Consider the following 22,081-nt stretch of genomic DNA (forward strand, 5'->3'; position numbering starts at 1 on the left):
CATCTAGCTGCTGTGCATTTTTATGGATCATTTCGTTATATTGGAAGGAATTGTCCTATTCGTGTTTAGTTTATATTTTATGAAAGTGAACTAAGGGAACGTGTCTAACATTTATGCAGTCGGTGGAACCGTTTAATTTTCGCCAATAGCTGTAGAACATCGTTTACAAGTAAGTTACAGCCGTGAAGTTTCCTACATGATTTCTTTGGCCACCGACCGAGTCTCATGTCATGATTAGCAAAGAGGGTTCTTTGTTTTTGTTTTTTAAACCAATGCATATAGATCTACATGTCTACTCTGCTATAGTATTTTCCATCAATTTATTCTATACATTTGTAGCTTTTACGTGTATCTTCTTCAAAATATCTAAATATGGTTGCCTGAATAATTCGGCCTGTTGCACAAAAGTAGTGCGAGTCGGGGTGGTGGTGGGTGGGGGGTGGGGGGGAGGGAGGGGGCGTGGGGGGGTGTATTAAAAAGTAAGCACCTCTGGACCAATCAAATTGCTGTAAAGTGTATAGACGCAAAGAAAATTTAATTATGTATGTATGTGTATGTATATATATATATATATATATATATATATATATATATAGAGAGAGAGAGAGAGAGAGAGAGAGAGAGAGAGAGAGAGAGAGAGAGAGAGAGATATATATACTCTTCAAAAAAAGAAACGCAAAAGGGTACAAATGGGTTATAACTCCGATTTTATGTTTCCTACCGGTTCATGTTTTGTGAATATAAGGTCATTGCATGTCCCAAACATATTCCCACGGTTACATTCGATAAAACGCAGCTACTGTACAATAAAGTTCCAAAATGTGAATATTCGTAAAAACGCAGCCACGTGCAAACCATGTCACCACTGCACGTGCGTTGTCTGCACGTGCAACATGAACACCGACAGTATAAAAGTGCAGGGTGTTCGCTTGCCTGGCCTCTGTATCTGGCCGACAGTTGACAATCCAGGACATGCCACGTCTCAGTGAACCGCAGAGAAACAATGCCATCGGCCGACTAGACGCAGGCGAATCCAGAACGGCCGTTGCCAGGGCATTCCATGTGTCCCCAAGCACCATCTCCAGACTGTGGGACCGTTACCAGCAACATGGATTAACACGTGACCTCCCTAGATCCGGTCGACCACGGGTCACTACCCCCGGGCAGGACCGCTACATCCGGGTACGCCACCTTCGGGAACAATTGACTACTGCCACCTCCACAGCCGCAGCAATACCAGGTTTGCGCAGGATATCCGACCAGACCGTACGGAACCGCCTACGTGAGGTAGGAATTCGTGCCAGACGTCCAGTTCGAGGTGTCATCTTAACACCACAACACTGTCGACTCCGACTGCAGTGGTGCCAGATTCATCGACAATGGCCTCAACTGCGATGGAGACAGGTGTGGTTCAGTGACGAGTCCCGATTTCTGCTCCGACGTCATGATGGAAGATGTCGCGTGTATAGGCGTCGTGGTGAACGTTATGCGGCAAACTGCGTGCAGGAAGTGGACAGATTCGGCGGGGGTAGTGTCATGGTGTGGGCAGCCATCTCACACACTGGCAGAACTGACCTGATCCACGTGCAGGGCAACCTGAATGCACAGGGCTACATTGACCAGATCCTCCGGCCACACATCGTTCCAGTTATGGCCAACGCCAACGCAGTGTTCCAACATGACAACGCCAGGCCTCACACAGCACGTCTCACAACGGCTTTCCTACAGAACAACAACATTAATGTCCTTCCTTGGCTATCGATATCACCGGATTTGAACCCAATTGAGCATCTATGGGACGAGTTGGACCGACGCCTCCGACAGCGACAACCACAGCCCCAGACCCTGCCCGAGCTGTCAGCAGCCTTGCAGGCCGAGTGGGCCACCATCCTCCGGGACGTCATCCGTACTCTGGTTGCTTCAATGGGCAGGCGGTGCCAGGCAGTTGTCAACACACGCGGAGGCCACACCCGGTATTGACTCCAGATGACCTTGACCTTGGTGGTGTGTCCTATCACTTACTCACAATGGACTAGAGTGAATTGTGAACAATCCTGCAACATTTGGTAATTATCGGACTCACCATTCAATAATTAAATCAATTCTCCAAATGTTACGACAATGTGGTTTTGCGTTTCTTCTTTTGAAGAGTATATATATAACAAATATATATAGAGAGAGAGAGAGAGAGAGAGAGAGAGAGAGAGAGAGAGAGAGAGAGAGAGAGAGAGAGAGAGAGAGAGAGAGAGAGAGAGAGAGAGAGATATTTATTAAAAAGTAAGCACCTCTGGACCAATCAAATTGCTGTAAAGTGTATAGAAGCAAAGAAAATTTAATTATGTATGTATGTGTATGTATGTGTTATATATATATATATATATATAGAGAGAGAGAGAGAGAGAGAGAGAGAGAGAGAGAGAGAGAGAGAGAGAGAGAGAGAGAGAGAGAGAGAGAGAGATATATATATATATATATATATATATATATATATATTTATTAAAAAGTAAGCACCTCTGGACCAATCAAATTGCTGTAAAGTGTATAGAAGCAAAGAAAATTTAATTATGTATGTATGTGTATGTGTATGTGTGTATAATATATATATATATATATATATATAGATATATATATATATATATATATAGATATATAGAGAGAGAGAGAGAGAGAGAGAGAGAGAGAGAGAGAGAGAGATATATAGATATATATATATAGAGAGAGAGAGAGAGAGAGAGATATATATATATATATATATATATATATATATATATATATAGAGAGAGAGAGAGAGAGAGAGAGAGAGAGAGAGAGAGACAGATATAATATATATATATATATATATATATATATATATATATATATATATATATATATATACATGTATATATATATATATAGTAATAGTAATAGTAATAGTAGTCATTCTCCTAATACGGAATGGAAGGGCGTTCCGACCCGCCGCAAACATGGACCACCCTGCTGCTCCTTTAATTTAGTTCTTTACCGCGACGCCCTGCTGTCCCTTTAGATCCCGACCACTGCCTCGACTGACTGGCGGCATGCTGACGTTCAGACTGGTTTTTGTTGCCCGACACTGACTCAGCTTTAAAACTATCCGGCTCATTCCCAGCACACTTGTTTTTGTAATTAAGCATCGTTATACTTTTAATGTTGAGGTAGTAGTTTACATGAAATATAAATGACAAAATACACGCGTTTTTGTATATTTTATTAAAATTCGTGTTTGAGAATTCTAAAATGGAACCTTGCCATTATTGATCAGCACCTTGCCTCTTAAGATCACCACCCTGTCCCTATATTCCAGCACCCTGTCCCTATATTCCAGCACCCTGACCCTATATTCCAGCACCCTGCTCCTCTAACCAGTCTGGGGTAAACACCAATGTACATGTGTGTGTGTGTATATATATATATATATATATATATATATATATATATATATATATATATATATATATTCTTTTTCTTTAATAAACTTTTGGTCCATTTCGGTGTTTCATCGATCCGTTTCGGTCCCTTTCGGTGTTTCGTCGGTCTATTTCGGTCCATTTCGGTCTTTCGTCGGACCGGCTATTGGATGTCAAACATTTGGTAGTCATCAGAGGAAACCCGCTAAAAAATTCTAATTCAGCAAGGGATCTTTTATATGCACTTTCCCACAGACAGGAAAACACATACCACGGCCTTTGTGAAGTTGTGGTGCACTGGTTGGAACATGTTAGGGTAAGATAGTGTTTTATAAAAAGAGAGATAAAAGCAGGATGTGTATTTATTTTGTTTGAGGGAACAATCGGAAATGTTGCTAGGGCTGAACCTTCAGGATAGTCCCTACAAAAGGATATCGTTACGGATACAAATCTTCCCGCCTGCCACCGACCCTGTTCGGGCTGCCCTTGCTCTCTTACACTTGCCAGGTCGGGCGTTTCCCCCATTCCACCCCCTCAACCCCTTTCCTGTCCTGACCAGAGGAGTCGGCGGAAGTCGACACCTGCGTCCATGACAGGCGTGTGCTACAACAGCTTGTTCTGAATGTGCACGTTAAAACCTATGACCTGAACTGACCTGACCTGACCTTCTACAAATCACAAAGCATTTAATTTTACTCTTCTTTTTTTCAGACGTCTAAAGTCGAAAAGCAACAGTCTACATATTAATCTGTTTTTTGCCTTCATTCTGCGGGCTTCCTTCTCCTTCATCAAGGGGGCGCTGTTTGTGAAGCACGTGGGTTTAAGTATTGATATCAAGTACGCCAGTGACGGGTCCATCATGTTCGATCAAGCAGGAACGGTAATTTTATTCATTGTGCTATTTGTTATGGATTTCCTACATGTAACATTTCTATCTCTCAAAAGTAATTTGAAATCTATATTAAAATCATTGATGGAAATGTGTTTTAGGAACTATGATATCCCTTTTAAAATAAGAATGGACGTAAAAGATGATGTCCAACGTATACCGCGTTGACAATTCTATTCATTGATCATTGGTTCAAAAGCTGTACTAAAATGTTAAAAGCGGAATAACTCTTTACAATATTGCAAACATTAAATGCAAAGATTACGTCCCTTGAAGTTATTCGCCCATCCACCCCCTCAAAAAAAACAAAAACAAAAACACCCCAACAAAACAAAGCACAAAACAAAACAAAAAACAACAACAAACAAAAACAACAAAACAATAAACAAACACATAAATTTAAGAAATTTTGACAGAAAACATTGATTATATGTAGTTAACTATGTTCATTCATTGCTTTAGTCGACATTTTGGAATTTGAATTGTTCACTTGATAAAAAAAATCAAAAAAATCAGGACATCAATTTGCTTTTAAAATGTGAAGTCCTTCACAATTTTAATGCAAAAAAGACAGAAGATGACTATTTAATATTGTTTTCACAGAAACCTATTATATTATTTGTTTGCTTTTCGTTTCTTGGGGGGGGGGGGGGGGGGGGGGAATTGGGGGATGGGTTTGGGTGTTTTCTTTTTCTTATTTATTGTTTTTTAATATTTGTTTTTAATTTCTGATACTCATTTACCGCATATGTAGCATAGAGAAAGTTTGAATTTTATATATTATATATGTCTTTGAGCATTCAATGAGTAAAACAAAGTGAATTGCTAGGCAGGCCTAAAGTAATGTTTTCGGGTAAAACAAAACAAAACAAAACACACACAAAAAAACAACAACAACAACAACAACAGCTTCAAAACAGTCAGTTTGAATGACACTACAAATAAAACCCACCCGTATTGACATAGTTTGCCGTGTGCCTTGCAGCACTGGGTGTGTCGAATGATGGTGGCTGTCTTCCTCTACTCTATCTGCGCCAGTCAGATGTGGATCTTCATGGAGGGTCTCTACCTACACAACCTCATCTACAGAACCCTGTCGACCGAGAGGCGGGGCGTTAAAATATACATTATAATTGGTTGGCGTAAGTATGTTTGTTCATTAAATTATCCATACTGTAAATATAATTAAATGTGGAACGGGGTAAACATCGGCGACTTGGCGTCATATAACATGAATAGCTAGCTGATTAAGCAAGCGCATGTGTAGGAGAGGATTCGGAGGTCAAACCAACACCCTGCTCAAAGCACTTTTTCTAACTTTCATTTCAGTGTATTTTTCAGGGGAGCATGACCCGACCTCCTAGAACATTTTCTCACCACAGTCTAGACCCCCTTGCTTAATTTTTGCGCACGCGCCAGTTAAGATTTTGTGACGTATTTTATCAGATATTCATTCTGTAGGTACGCGTTCAAACATTTTTAATGATATATTATACAATATTTGTTTACCAAACCAATTCAGCAATTCAATATCATATATTCATTTGATTAGTTTATTTTATAATTTATCTGTATTGTTGTTTTCCTTTCTTTGTAGTTTCTCCACTGACATTCCTCATCCCATGGATAATTGTCAAATCAACCGTTGATAATTACTAGTAAGTTTTATGCACTGCGTAGTTTTACGTTTGCCAAATCAAGAAAACGGCAGTCGTACGAAACAGGAGGCAGAGGAGCAAAACCTCAAATGAGAAGGCTGAAAGCTTTTCATCATGTATTTCCATCATTCTACCAACAATATTAAAGGGACATTCCCGAGTTTGCTGCATTGTAAGATGTTTCCGACTAATAAAACATTTCTACGATTAAACTTACATATTAAATATATTTTCTTGTTTAGAATATCAGTGTTTGTATATTCAATGTGTTTCTGGTCGACTTAATATTTGTAAGAAGCCCAAATTGGATTTTGTCTTCAAATAATTTCGTACGTACGAAAAAATAATATTTTAGGAAATAAAATGAAATTAAACCTTGTACAAATATTAGGACGATCAGAAACACGTTTAATATATAGCTACTAATATGTTATACAGAAAAATATATTTGACATGTAATTACAATCGTTAAAAAGTCTCTGTTTGTCGATAACATCTTAAAAATTGCAGCAAACTCAGGAATGTCCCTTTTATGTAAACATGCATAGTGATAATTTGTTTACAACCCTATATAGCTATTTGGTACTAATGCTAATATGAATAAATGTTCGTTTAATTGGCCAAAATCAGCCTGTCCCCCACCCCACCCTCTACATAAAATGGGAGCCATTGGCCTATGGTACCGATAATGACTCGTTATTAGTATAGTAATAAAATCAGCCTGTCCCCCACCCCACCCTGTACATAAAATGGGAGCCATTGGCCTATGGTACCGATAATGACTCGTTATTAGTATAGTAATAAAATCAGCCTGTCCCCCACCCCACCCTCTACATAAAATGGGAGCCATTGGCCTATGGTACCGATAATGACTCGTTATTAGTATAGTAATAAAATCAGCCTGTCCCCCACCCCACCCTCTACATAAAATGGGAGCCATTGGCCTATGGTACCGATAATGACTCGTTATTAGTATAGTAATAAAATCAGCCTGTCCCCCACCCCACCCTGTACATAAAATGGGAGCCATTGGCCTATGGTACCGATAATGACTCGTTATTAGTATAGTAATAAAATCAGTAAAGGCAATACTTCTACTTTTGCCACTACCATTACTTTCATCAACATTGTATGTTCAAACTTGAAATCAATATTTTAAACCTTTTCAGTTTGTATGGCATTAGGGTTTACACGCTTCAACTTGAACTACATGTTTAATAAGTATTACACCTACTGTTTGGAATGCAATTATTGCTGCTGCCGCTACACATACCATTCTCCATCTTCTTTTTTATTTTTATAATAAATATAATAATAATATCAATAATAATAATAATAATAATAGGAATGATGATGATTATGATGATATTATTATTATTATTATTATTATTATTATTATTAAAATCATATTCATTATGATCGAAATGTTTTAAATTAGTTTCAAATGATTAAATTCCCTGGTGACATACATATAACTATTTATTTGGCTACTCTGGAGATTTTCTTGTTAATTGTTTAATTACTGTTAACTATTAATTTTACTAGTAACGAAATACAGGATAAAAATCTCAATTTTATTATCACTTAATTGTGTCATTTACAAATAAGTCTTCACTGGCATTAGTACTAAGCTGTGAACCTCTCTTCGTTTTCTTTCAGTTGCTGGACAATAGGCGGCAATAAAGATTATTTTTGGATTCTGCACGGTCCGTTGCTTGCTACAGTTGTGGTAAGTCAGAAAGGATGTCACAGTGTATATGCTATGTAGGTAGTAAATAATTACCTTTCAATAACTGTACCATGTCGCAACACTGTTAAGTTTCATACGCATGGTAATGATGGAAAACGTAGTACGTATCTTGCGTTCAAAAAGGAATACTTGCATGGTAATGATGGAAAACGTAGTACGTATCTTGCCTTCAAACAGTAATACTTGCATGGTAATGATGGAAAATGTAGTAAGTATCTTGCCTTCAAACAGTAATACTTGCATGGTAATGATGGTAAACGTAGTACGTATCTTGCCTTCAAACAGTAATACTTGCATGGTAATGATGGAAAATGTAGTAAGTATCTTGCCTTCAAACAGTAATACTTGCATGGTAATGATGGAAAACGTAGTACGTATCTTGCCTTCAAAAAGGAATACTTGCATGGTAATGATGGAAAACGTAGTACGTATCTTGCCTTAAAAAAGGAATATTTGCATGGTAATGATGGAAAACGTAGTACGTATCTTGCGTTCAAACAGGAATACTTGCGCCCTAACCATCGATTTTTCTCTCATTAAGATCAAATGTGTCACAACTACAAAGAAAACCTTCAATAAGAACACCATCAGCAATAACCACCCCAACCTTAAAAACCCAAAACAAAAACAAAAACAAACATTTACCATTTTTCACAATACATAACACAAAAAAACCCACCCAGATATTTAAACGGTAAAGTTAGGCTGTGTAAAGATTGACGTTAATGAATGTTGAATAACCTTCTCACATTTTCTTTCTTTCAGATAAATTTTGTATTTTTCTTAGACATTCTGAGGGTAATGTGTGGTCGCATTCGAACCAGTTCCAGACATATGGGGAAAACAAAGTATAGGTACGTAGAACAACATAACCGCCTGGCACCTCACCTCATACCCTACCCACATCACGAAATATAAATCCAGTGATTCCACTAAAACGCCGTTTCTTTGTTACCTTTGACCCACTCCTACAAAAGTAGAGTTTGGATCGAAGATGTGAAGTCAGTAGAACTCATCAGGGGCGAATACAGGGCTTTAAGAAGGTAGGGTGCGAATTGTTTAAGCTCTGGGGTGTCGAATGTGCGATGATCCCACAGTTTCAAAATACATTAAAAAAAACCCGGTATAAAGTGACTGTTTGTCTGAGGGTTGTGCACCCACCCATAAACACTGTGTATTCACCCGTATGCACCGTTTTGTTTCAAAACCCTTTACTTGTGCTACATTCTACATTCTAAAAATACCCATATGTTCTGTCTTGAAGTATACTGGCTATACTTTGTTAAACATATTAACATATATACTATATGAATGACCATCATAGCGATCGTGGTGTTGGCACATTGCTTTGTTATTTAAAAAAAAAATCATATCTAGCTGAAATTAAAGGAATGTGGAATTGGTGGGGGTGGGGGTTTGGGTGGGGGTAGGGGTGACAGAAAAATATGAATCAGTGCCTAGTAAAAAAAGGTGGCATTTTAAAACTAGAATACAATATTTCATAACTTCTCAGATTGACAAGTACCCCATGTCCTCGCTAGTTTCAACCTTGGCGGTAAATGTAAATAACCGTTAGTCATTTATGTACTATGTGTCATGTTTATGTTTATGTTGCCATTTTTTTTTTTTTTTGGCATTGTATACAGTATATTCTGTTTCAACCAATGGCTGTGGTAAAAAATAAAATGATTTCATTTTGATTTGATTCGTAATCACCGTCACTGCACTCTTTCAGTATGTACCTGTTTAGTGAAATGAAATCAATGTATGGCATTGCAAAATGTATATTTCGAAGAAAACGCATGGTATAATGTTACAAATTATAACAATCTGTCATATGTTTATTTACACCAGGTCTAATGTATTTAATTATTTTTGTTTCAATTACCTGGGTGATATTAAACGTGAATTCGTTCGTTGACTAATTTTCTTCAATGTATTTCCTTGCAGGCGGTTAGCGAAGTTTGTTCTAGTGCTGATACCTTTGTTTGGTATTATGTATATCGTGTTCCACGTGGCATTCCCAGCCAGGTTTCAGTCCAAGGTGGATATCATGCATTTGTATATAGAAATGACATATAATTCGATACAGGTGAGAACACACCATAGTCATTTTTTTAAATGTATTAGTACAGTTTTTATATAGCAATGACATTATAGAGATTATTATACGAGCTTGCGTGTCATACTGAGTTTACAAAACGAGTGTCAGGATTTGTGTATTGCCCGAGCGAGAGCGAGGGTAATACATAAATCCTGACATGAGTTTCTTAAAATCAGTACGATACATACGCGAGTGTAATAATTTCTTTATTATCCTAATTATTATTGTAATTTTGTTTATGAATAACAAGGGCCGTCACAAAATGTTTCAACCACAACTAGAAGGAGACGACGAAATGACGTCATATTACACATGCAGTCTGGGCTAGGACTGGGGAAGCAACGCCATGTTTCAGGGAAACAAGTCATAGGCATTTTCTAATATATTAGTACAGTTTGTATATAGAAACGACATATAATTTGATACAAGTGAGAACAATTCATAGACATTATCTAAGATTTTATGGGCAGAAGCGGCACGAAAAGAGGACTACAATGAATAAACCGCTTAACCCGTGTTTATATTCACCAAATGTCCAAGCACGCCTGTTGAGGACACCCAAAACGAGTTTCTCTGAAATGTCTGCACAAGACAGAAGGACGAAGACCGCGAAACATGACCAAATTAATATACGCATACTCGTACCTGGATGTCCTCATACAGTCAATATATCTGTGTAAAGTCTACCATACGTAGACGATAACTAAAGCTTATCAGACGTTATATGACGTCATTTATAGGTAGATTATTTGATATTGGACTTTACTGTTATTATCATAATACAAGTATATGAGTCAAAATATACTGACAATCAAATCAATTGTTCGAAATGGGGAGTAAGATACAAAACACAAGTTGACGCAAGTGTTGTATTTCGAAAGTATGATCATTTGAACATTGGTATGCAATAATTACCATCCAATGTAAACGTCAGTGGTAAAGCGCTCGCCTGATGTGTGGCCGATCTAAGATTGATCCCCGTCGGTGGGTCCATTCGGCTATTTCTTGTTCCAGCCAGTGCGCCACGACTTGTATATCAAAGGCCGTGGTATGTGCTATCCTGTCTGTGGGATGGTGCATATAAAATATCCCTTGCTACTATTGGAAAAAAATGTAGCGTGTTTCTTCTCTAAGACTGTCAAAAGTACCAAATGTTTGACATCCAATAGCCGATGATTAATAAATCAAAGTGCGCTAGTGGTGTCGTTAAGCAAAACAAACGTTTTGATCATCAATATAAATGAACGTATTGACAATGATTGTCAAGCGCAGTGGCGGATCAAAAGAGGGCCTAGGGGCCTGGCACCTCCCTATATTTTGCGTCAGCTATGTTTTTATTTTATTTTGTTTCATTTTTACGTTGGATAGTCGAAGGAATCCCTTCGGGAACGGTTGTGGCCTTCGACCACATATCATTGTCCCCCCCCCCCCCCCCCCCCTGGATTTTCTAGATCCGCTACTGAAGCGGCTGAGGGTAGCTCGTTTCTCGAAATGTTTTGCACGTTGGATTATTTTAGGTTTATATCAATGTTCATTACAATTTGTATAACAAAAGTTGTCATTTGATGAGGTAAATTCGAAATATGACTGATAGATAATCAAAATATCACATTATTATTTACTTTTGACACACATTGCAAGGATCAAGGTGTCAGTCATATGGTACACGGTTAGATGGAAAATCAAGTGAACTTGATCATACCCTAATACCATAACTAAGATAACGTTTTGTTTTTCTTTTCAGGGTTTTATCCTTGCTCTTTTGTTTTGCTTTTTAAATGAAGAGGTAAGTTTAATTAATTTCAAGAATTGATACGTAGGACTATTATTTTCATTAAATAAGGACCTTCCGTGAATAGAGGTCCTAACTATCCCTTTAGAAAGCAAATAAGTGTCACAATTAATATTTAGTAAATCCTTAGGTAGGGACGTTTCAACCTAAGCTTGAAGCGCAAAGGGATCCACATATATCGTTAATGGTTAATTATTTTCATCATGTTCAGTTACCTCTTATTTGAGCTAATAATGATCTATTATTCGTCATCATGTTTATGTTACCTCTTATTTGAGCTAATAATGATCTATTATTCGTCATCATGTTTATGTTACCTCTTATTTGAGCTAATAATGATCTATTATTCGTCATCATGTTCAGTTATTCGTCATCATGTTTATGTTACCTCTTATTTGAGCTAATAATGATCTATTATTCGTCATCATGTTCAGTTACCTCTTATTTGAGCTAATAATGATGTATTATTCGTCATCATGTTCAGTTACCTCTTATTTGAGCTAATAATGATCTATTATTCGTCATCAGGTTCAGTTACCTCTTATTTGAGCTAATAATGATCTGTTATTCGTCATCAGGTTCAGTTACCTCTTATTTGAGCTAATAATGATCTGTTATTCGTCATCATGTTCAGTTACCTCTTATTTGAGCTAATAATGATCTGTTATTCGTCATCATGTTTATGTTACCTCTTATTTGAGCTAATAATGATCTGTTATTCGTCATCATGTTCAGTTACCTCTTATTTGAGCTAATAATGATCTGTTATTCGTCATCATGTTCAGTTACCTCTTATTTGAGCTAATAACGATCTGTTATTCGTCATCATGTTCAGTTACCTCTTATTTGAGCTAATAACGATCTATTATTCGTCATCATGTTCAGTTACCTCTTATTTGAGCTAATAATGATCTGTTATTCGTCATCATGTTTATGTTACCTCTTATTTGAGCTAATAATGATCTATTATTCGTCATCATGTTCAGTTACCTCTTATTTGAGCTAATAATGATCTATTATTCGTCATCATGTTCAGTTACCTCTTATTTGAGCTAATAATGATCTATTATTCGTCATCATGTTTATGTTACCTCTTATTTGAGCTAATAATGATCAATTATTCGTCATCATGTTTATGTTACCTCTTATTTGAGCTAATAATGATCTATTATTCGTCATCATGTTCAGTTACCTCTTATTTGAGCTAATAATGATCTATTATTCGTCATCAGGTTCAGTTACCTCTTATTTGAGCTAATAATGATCTGTTATTCGTCATCATGTTTATGTTACCTCTTATTTGAGCTAATAATGATCAATTATTCGTCATCATGTTCAGTTACCTCTTATTTGAGCTAATAATGATCTATTATTCGTCATCATGTTCAGTTACCTCTTATTTGAGCTAATAATGATCTATTATTCGTCATCATGTTCAGTTACCTCTTATTTGAGCTAATAATGATCTATTATTCGTCATCATGTTTATGTTACCTCTTATTTGAGCTAATAATGATCTATTATTCGTCATCATGTTCAGTTACCTCTTATTTGAGCTAATAATGATCTGTTATTCGTCATCATGTCATGCTAATAATGATCTATTATTCGTCATCTGTTATTCGTCATCATGTTTATGTTACCTCTTATTTGAGCTAATAATGATCAGTTACCTCTTATTTGAGCGAATAATGATCTGTTATTCGTCATCAGGTTCAGTTACCTCTTATTTGAGCTAATCATGATCTGTTATTCGTCATCATGTTCAGTTACCTCTTAGTTGAGCTAATAATGATCTGTTATTCGTCATCATGTTTATGTTACCTCTTATTTGAGCTAATAATGATCTATTATTCGTCATCATGTTCAATTACCTCTTATTTGAGCTAATAATGATCTGTTATTCGTCATCATGTTTATGTTACCTCTTATTTGAGCTAATAACGATCTATTATTCGTCATCATGTTCAGTTACCTCTTATTTGAGCTAATAATGATCTATTATTCGTCATCATGTTTATGTTACCTCTTATTTGAGCTAATAATGATCTATTATTCGTCATCATGTTCAGTTACCTCTTATTTGAGCTAATAATGATCTATTATTCGTCATCATGTTCAGTTACCTCTTATTTGAGCTAATAATGATCTATTATTCGTCATCATATTTATGTTACCTCTTATTTGAGCTAATAATGATCTATTATTCGTCATCATGTTCAGTTATCTCTTATTTGAGCTAATAATGATCTATTATTCGTGATCATGTTTATGTTACCTCTTATTTGAGCTAATAATGATCTATTATTCGTCATTATGTTCAGTTACCTCTTATTTGAGCTAATAACGATCTATTATTCGTCATCATGTTCAGTTACCTCTTATTTGAGCTAATAACGATCTATTATTCGTCATCATGTTTATGTTACCTCTTATTTGAGCTAATAATGATCTATTATTCGTCATCATGTTCAGTTACCTCTTATTTGAGCTAATAATGATCTATTATTCGTCATCATGTTTATGTTACCTCTTATTTGAGCTAATAATGATCAATTATTCGTCATCATGTTTATGTTACCTCTTATTTGAGCTAATAATGATCTATTATTCGTCATCATGTTTATGTTACCTCTTATTTGAGCTAATAACGATCTATTATTCGTCATCATGTTCAGTTACCTCTTATTTGAGCTAATAATGATCTATTATTCGTCATCATTTTCAGTTACCTCTTATTTGAGCTAATAATGATCTATTATTCGTCATCATGTTCAGTTACCTCTTATTTGAGCTAATAATGATCTATTATTCGTCATCATGTTTATGTTACCTCTTATTTGAGCTAATAATGATATATTATTCGTCATCATGTTTATGTTACCTCTTATTTGAGCTAATAATGATATATTATTCGTCATCATGTTTATGTTACCTCTTATTTGAGCTAATAATGATATATTATTCGTCATCATGTTTATGTTACCTCTTATTTGAGCTAATAATGATCTATTATTCGTCATCATGTTCAGTTACCTCTTATTTGAGCTAATAATGATCTATTATTCGTCATCATGTTCAGTTACCTCTTATTTGAGCTAATAATGATCTATTATTCGTCATCATGTTTATGTTACCTCTTATTTGAGCTAATAATGATATATTATTCGTCATCATGTTTATGCTTATGGTGGGGACACGACGTAGCCCAGTGCTCAAGCTTGATGCGCGGTAGGTTTCGGGTAGATCCCCGTCGGTGGGCCTGTTGGGATATTTCTCAATCCAGCCAGTGCACAGTGCCTAGTTACGTGCTATCCTGTCTGTAGGATGGTGTATATAAAAGATCCCTTGCTACTAATGGGAAAATGTTTCCTCTGTAAGACCATATGTGAGAATTATCAAGTGTTTGACATCCAATAACTTAGATGTGTCGTTAAACAAAACAAACTTTACTTTACTTGTAATCCAACTGTTACCGACTGATATTTCGCAGGTGCACAGAGAGCTGAAGCGAATGTGGCTGCGGCAGAAGAGTCGACGAGGAGACGGCACGGCGCTCACCCGCTCGTTCGTGATGTCGTCCTTCAAGCAGCGACCCAGCTCCTCCAGGGTGCAGAACGGGCGAGTGTTCACCAAGGCCAAGGAGAAGGAGGACATCTTCAACAAGATCAAGAGTGGAGCCAGGAACTGTTTCAGAATCCCAGAGACTAGCTCATCCACTGCTGAGCGAAAACATAGCGATGTTATAGACGATATCGATACGATTTTTAAAGATAAATGTGATAATAGGAACTCTGGGACGGCGTTATGATCGTGGGAACACCAATATCGTGTGCTGTAGGGGTTTTGTTTTTATGTTTGTTTCTCCAAAAAGCCGAGAACAAGAGGTCCATTAATATTGTGGATTTTGACAGAGCTATTAGAACACACTAGAAATGGTTCCACAGATTCCCATGTTTGATTTAAAGGTTTGTGGAAGTGGAATTACTGAGAATCTTCTTGTGAAGGTGATCATAAACTACAACATGTTTTAATGTTTATATTAGACTGGAACACCCACGCCATGATTCACCAGCACGGCTTATACCAATGTACGCTTTAACAAACACTGACCTGATGACCAATAATTCTGATTACAATGAGAATTAAAGGGCGGATAACTTTATATGGAGGATCGGTCCAAGTGTATTGATTGTTTGAAAATATGGGTGTTTACAGTTAAATCATACTGTAGATTCGTGGGTGAATACGTCAGTTGTGGCATATGGGTGAAAGGCTAAATACATTGAGTTGTGAGTCGACATGTGAGTAAACGAAATAAGAATCGGTGGACGAATATTTGTCACTGGTGAACTGTTTGGAATACGTTTCGCTTGGTGAATAACTCTTGTTTTGCAATACTCATTTTGTTTATTACGAGCTCAAAATAAAATTACCAGCTGCGAGCTTTATTCAAAGACGGTGCTACAGAATGCAGTTGCGTCTCATACATGTGCAGATATTCAAAATAGTCTGTAGCGTAGTCATGGTGGGGGTGGAGTAAAAGTAGGCTTAGTGCCCCCGCCATTTATATAACACAAACGCTTCCCACCACATACCAGATACACATGGGCGTACATAGGATTTTGAAAAGGGGTGTTCCAATACATAGGATTTTGAAAAGGGGGGTTCCAAAATAGATTGCAGAGATATTGGGCATATATTTCTATGTTGAGTAAATATAATAATGTCAGATATCAATGTCAGATATATTAAATTATAAAAAAAGCGATTTCGGGGGGGGGGGGGGGGGGGGGGGGCAGTCGAACCCATCGAAGCCACCCCACCCCCCATGTACGCCCATGATACACCATACCTATCTTGTACCCCGCCCTACCAAACACTGCATCCTTCGCGCCCCTCGTGTTGGTTCTCCCACACCCAAACACATCATTTGTTTCTCTCCTAGTATAAACATTTTATAGACAATTCACTGACTACAACTACCATGCTTGTTGCTTGTTTTGTCTTAAAGGCAGATTTCACGGCTCTTGACTTCCTAACTAAAGGCAGACGTACGAAGATGACATGACTTGAAATATACCGCTTCTTTACGCTACTCTTCTATTAACGATCACTACCGGCTGTGTTGTGGTTACGCCATCGAACTTAAGGCTGATAGGTACTGGGTTCGCACCCCGATATATCAGCAACCACCTAGAGCGAGCTTTAACGGCTCATTGGGTAAATGTATGGTCACTACACTGACGTATTTTTTTTCACTATCCAATAACAATTAACTACTGACCCACTGTCCTGGATAAACAGATCAGGTAGCTTTTCTAAAAGACATACCCACGATGATAAATTAAAATGAAATAAATCATAACTGGTATGATACGTTTTACAAATATTTTAAACGACAAGCGTTATTTAAAAATGAAAGATTTTTCTTCTGATTTGTGGCAACGTAGCTAAAGATTAAATTATTATATTAAAATATATCGACAGTAATTAGAATATGACGATGATGTAGCTGATTGAAGAAATTATATTTAGGGACATTTCAAATGACTATATTTCCAGACAATATTGTTATTTATTTTATTTTATTTTATTTTATTTTATTTATTTATTATTGTTTTTATTTTATTTTATTTATTTTTTATTTTTATTTTTTATTTTTTTTATTTTTTGGGGGGGAGGGGGGCATTTAGTAGGTTATCAGCCGTGTGACCATGACTTTAAGGGTTAATTCTGATGTTTTATCACAAGGCCAAGTATGCAAACAAGGACAACAAGTATGCAAATGAGGCGACCTAAACGTAAAAATATATTACATTAAATCATGTTCGATGTACTACATAACCTGGCGTTCGTGATGGATTTGTAGATAGATTTTGTAATATACAGTCGAACCTGTGTTAAGCAGCCACCGAATAGAGTACCACACTGAAGCACCTGAAACCGGTTAACTGTTTTATAAAGGTCAGTTTGTACCATGCAATACCAAGCTGGTCGTTTAAGACAGGTTGCTATTTAATACAGATCAGTTGTAATATATACAACGATGTTGTTGTACAGTAGCTTTGTAACTTAAGGTAGGTGATCATTAAATTTATTAGAGGTGACTGCTTAAACAGGTTTGGCTGCAATTACTGACATATGTTAAATATATTTAACATGCACGAATGATGTATAATACAGCACAATACTGTTATTGTTACCATAAGTCAGGGCCAGGTGCATAGGAAACTTTAGAGTCTAGAATCAAGACTAATAGAGTCTCAGACTTTATCGCCATGGCAACGTCATAGAAAGTATATGCGTGTGACGTCAGAGATTCGAGTCTAAGACTTTGAAAGTTTTATAAGCACAGGCCCTGTATTAGAACTGAATACTGGTACCATTACCGTAATACATTGAATAGAAGCCGGGGCATTTAGGAGCTGTTGTCAATTTTCAATATTTTGTTCTTTTTCTCTGCTGGAGGTTGGGTTATAGGTAATACTAGAGTACATTTCAAATGAAAAACAATTGCCGATAAAAATATTCCTTGCAATAAACAATTTGATATACACTTTTAGTGTCACATTTACCATATTTCAAATATGGTAGCCACTTATTAAACACCAAAAAGTTTGTTTTGTTTAACAACACCACTAGAGCACAGTGATTTATTATACATCGGCAATTGGATGTCAAACATTTGGTAATTTTGACATATAGTCTTAGAGAGGAAACCCGCTACATGTTTTTCGTTAGTAGCAAAGGATCTTGTATATGCACCATCCCACAGACAGGATAACACATACCATGGCCTTTGATACACCAGTCGTAGTGCACTGGCTGGAACGAGAAATAGCCTAATGGGCCCACCGACGGGAATCGATCCCAGTTATTAAACCAAGGTGTCGGTAAACGAACATCTCCTTTTTGTGCAGTGCTAAAACCTTTGTTTTGTTTAATGACACAACCAGAGCACATTATCTTAATCACTGACTATTGGGTTTCAAACATTGGATACATATAATCACAGCCCTTGATATACCAGTCGTGGAACACTGGTTGGGATGAAAAAAAACAGTTAGCTCCATCGAGGTGGGTTCAATCCTGCTGCCGAAGTACCTCACCTCTCCGATGTGACTAAATATTGCCCCCTGTTTATGCACTGTCCTTATTGATATAGCCCAGTGGTAAAGTGCTCGCTTGATGCGCGATCGGTTTGGGATTGATCCCTGTCAATGGACCCATTGGGCTATTTCTCCATGACTGGCATATCAAAGGCCCTGGTATGTGTTATCCTGTCTGTGGGATGGTGCATATGAAAAATCCCTAGCTACTAATGGAAAAATGTTGGGGATTTCCTCTCTGTGACAGAACAGAACAGAACTTTATTACACTCAGACCGTTCCACAACGGCGTTAGAGGAACTTACATAATAAATAGCATAAACGTGATAAAATGGTTTACAGGAGGATGAAATAATAACATATGATAATACATAATACATGCATTTACTTGTATATGATATTAATTGATAATAACTGAAACAGTAGTAGTAGTAGTAGTAATAATAATAATAATAATAATAATAATAATAATGGTAGTAGAAGTAATGGTAGTCGTAGTAGTATAATAATAGTAGTAGTAGTAGCAGTCGTAGTAATAGTAATGCAGTACATGGTACAGTAATAATAATAATAATAATAATAATAATAATAATAATTGTAATATAGCTAGAAAACAGTTTTGATTGTGACATGAGTTATTTAGTTACCAGGACGTTTAAAAACCTGGCAAATTACATTTACAAATTTTGCCAACTTCTTTAATACACTCATTAGTTCTTTGAATTTGTAGGTGCTTGGTCTAGTATAATAATAAGGATGTAGAAATCTTACTCTGGAATTATGAATGTATGTCAAAATGACCAAATGTTTGACATCCAATAGCCGATGATTAATAGATCAATGTGCTTTAGTGGTGTCGTTAAACAAAACAAACTTATTATACTAGTTTGAGTCCTGTGGCATTGTCGTAGTCTTTATAGTCCGTCCCATCATTCTATAAAAATGTGTGTGTGTGTGGGGGGGGGGGGGGGGGGGGGTTGTGTGCAAATTTCAGTTTTGTTTGATGTAACAAGAAAAGTAAAAGTATTTTGGAAATACTATTTTGATGTGCAATTTACAAATCAGTCGGCTTCGAAATAAATAACTTGTAGTAAATTTTATAGTATGAAAAAAGGCGTTCCCAGTGGGACGGACTAGAAACAATCTTGTAGTTTTAATACATCGCTTTATGCTACGCACTGCACCTATCGTCAACCCGCGCTTCTACTCAGCGCTTTACGGTAAAATTATTTGCTCATCAAGTTATTGTATTTATTTGTATTGTTCTACCATTTGTATGAATTACATTTTGTTTTATGTCATTGTGGCCATTAATAACCATTAAGCAGACTATAAAATCTTGTGACAACTTTGCCGACTCAACAGTTTCAACCCAAGCTTTGTCATCGTAACACAATTAATCACTTGGAAAAGAGGTGGGATGCGGGTATTTTTTATTTAATGTAGATCTAAATTAAATTAGTTTTTTTAATACTAGTAGTTACAGAGTTATTGTTGATTATGATAATGTTTTGTCGGTGCCTTGTATTTTAATGCCTGGATATTTCAGTTCGTCAAATACATATCAATTTTGTTGCATTAATTGTGTTTAGTACTAGTAGTCATACAATACCTTTCATATTGATAAATCTGAGGATTTTGATCCTTGAATAATAATAATAATAATAATAATAATAATCATGATGATGATGATGATGATGTTAAACTTTGTTTTGTTTAACGACATCACTATCGCGCATTGATTTACTCATCATCGGTTATCAAACGTGTTTGACATGTAGATATTTTGGCTCTTATCTTAATGACAGCATTTTATTGTGTTACGTTGACTTAGAATTTTTCCTTTCTTTTTTTTGTCTTTGTTTCCAACCCCAAAATACATTTTTGACCATCAAAAATGCCTAAACGTTCACCTGGAGCATATTTTTAATGCATTAAAGACTTTAGGAATAAAATATCCAACCGTTCTTGCGTATTGAACATGATTTGTGAAACTTGTATATGTAATTCGTAATTGTGATTGATTATTTATGTTTTGGATGCAGTTTTGTTTAATCAGATGATAAAATCGAGAGCAGACAAATCAAAACTAGTTCTGTCCAACGTATTGGTTTCCAGAAAAAAAAAATCAAACAGTATTTAACGGTTATTTTTATTATTGTTTTAATCCAAAAGAGAAAGCATTCTCCCACCCACCACCTCCCCCAATTATATAGCTTTGCATTATTTCTATTAATGTCTGTCTAGTTCATCAATATAAAACAGCGAAAATAATGCCGAACGTTATCTTGAGCTTTAATACTGATGAACTAATGTAAAAAAAAAAAAAAAAAAAAAAAAAAAAAAAAAAAAAAATCCTCATCAATCACACCGCCCCCCCCCCCAAAAAAAACCCACAACAAAAACAATAACACATCCACCCAAAAAACCAACAACACAACAACAATAACAAAACCACCCAGCAAAAACCCCCACCCAAAACCCCCAAATATAAACAAACAAACAAAACAAAACAAAACAATCCAAAGCAAAACAGACGAACAGACAGACTAAATTTTGTTTTGTTTTTTTAAAAAGTCAAAAATGTGAACAACTCTCATTTGAGGAAACACTGATCATAACCAATTCTGGCTATATATATATATATATATATATATATATATATATATATATATATATATATATATATATATATAGAATATCAGGTTACTACGTTCTGATATTGTGCTTATCTGGAGAGGTTTAGATAAAGGTATAACAGGCGAGCTTCAGCGAGCCTATTACACTGTTATCAAACCGAGCCAAATAATCACGATATCAAAACGTAGTAACCTGATATTTTTATCATGCAACTTCTTTCAAGTTATATTTGTATAATATGTTTCAATCAAAAGCGGTATAGAAACTATTAGTTTTATTGTGTAGAAACTACTACCGGAAGTCGGTCAATAGCAGGTGCCCGAAAGCACCTTGGGAATGGCATAGCCAGCCTAAAATTACGTGTTTCCAAATTATAAATAAAATACATTGATTATACAAAGTCTGTTGTGTCACAACATTACAATTTTTGTACCCTTGTTTGTGCTAGTGACTGTGACGTCAGACGCTGTTCTAATGTAAACATTCTTTGCAGGAAGCTATTTGCTTTTTTGTTTCAAAATGTTTATTTCAAAACGCTAGCTAGTTCCGAATGGGAGCGAATAATGGAGAATTGAAAAATAAGAGGTAATTTGATGTTACTGGAAGTGTAAATGTTATATTTATTTATGCAGTTCAATAATTATTGCTGTAAATGAATGCTTGAGAAAAAAAAGAAAGAAGAGAAAACGATCTACCTGAAAATTGAGC

At 36.1% G+C, this 22,081-nt stretch overlaps 1 protein-coding gene across 1 annotated transcript; it reads left to right on the forward strand.

The window, feature by feature from the left end:
* Positions 1–3,736: 3,736 nt before the first annotated feature.
* On the forward strand, positions 3,737–16,304 carry LOC121381752 (secretin receptor-like). The gene is made up of 9 exons (XM_041511100.1): positions 3,737–3,744; positions 4,140–4,308; positions 5,303–5,459; positions 5,915–5,975; positions 7,635–7,704; positions 8,491–8,579; positions 9,676–9,817; positions 11,574–11,615; positions 15,115–16,304. The coding sequence occupies exons 1-9, from the start codon at positions 3,737–3,739 to the stop codon at positions 15,430–15,432; spliced, it is 1,056 nt and encodes a 351-aa protein (XP_041367034.1). The 3' UTR covers positions 15,433–16,304.
* The last annotated feature ends 5,777 nt before the right edge of the window (positions 16,305–22,081 follow it).

The sequence above is a fragment of the Gigantopelta aegis genome, chromosome 9, assembly GCF_016097555.1.
Source record: "Gigantopelta aegis isolate Gae_Host chromosome 9, Gae_host_genome, whole genome shotgun sequence".
Taxonomy (NCBI): domain Eukaryota; kingdom Metazoa; phylum Mollusca; class Gastropoda; order Neomphalida; family Peltospiridae; genus Gigantopelta; species Gigantopelta aegis.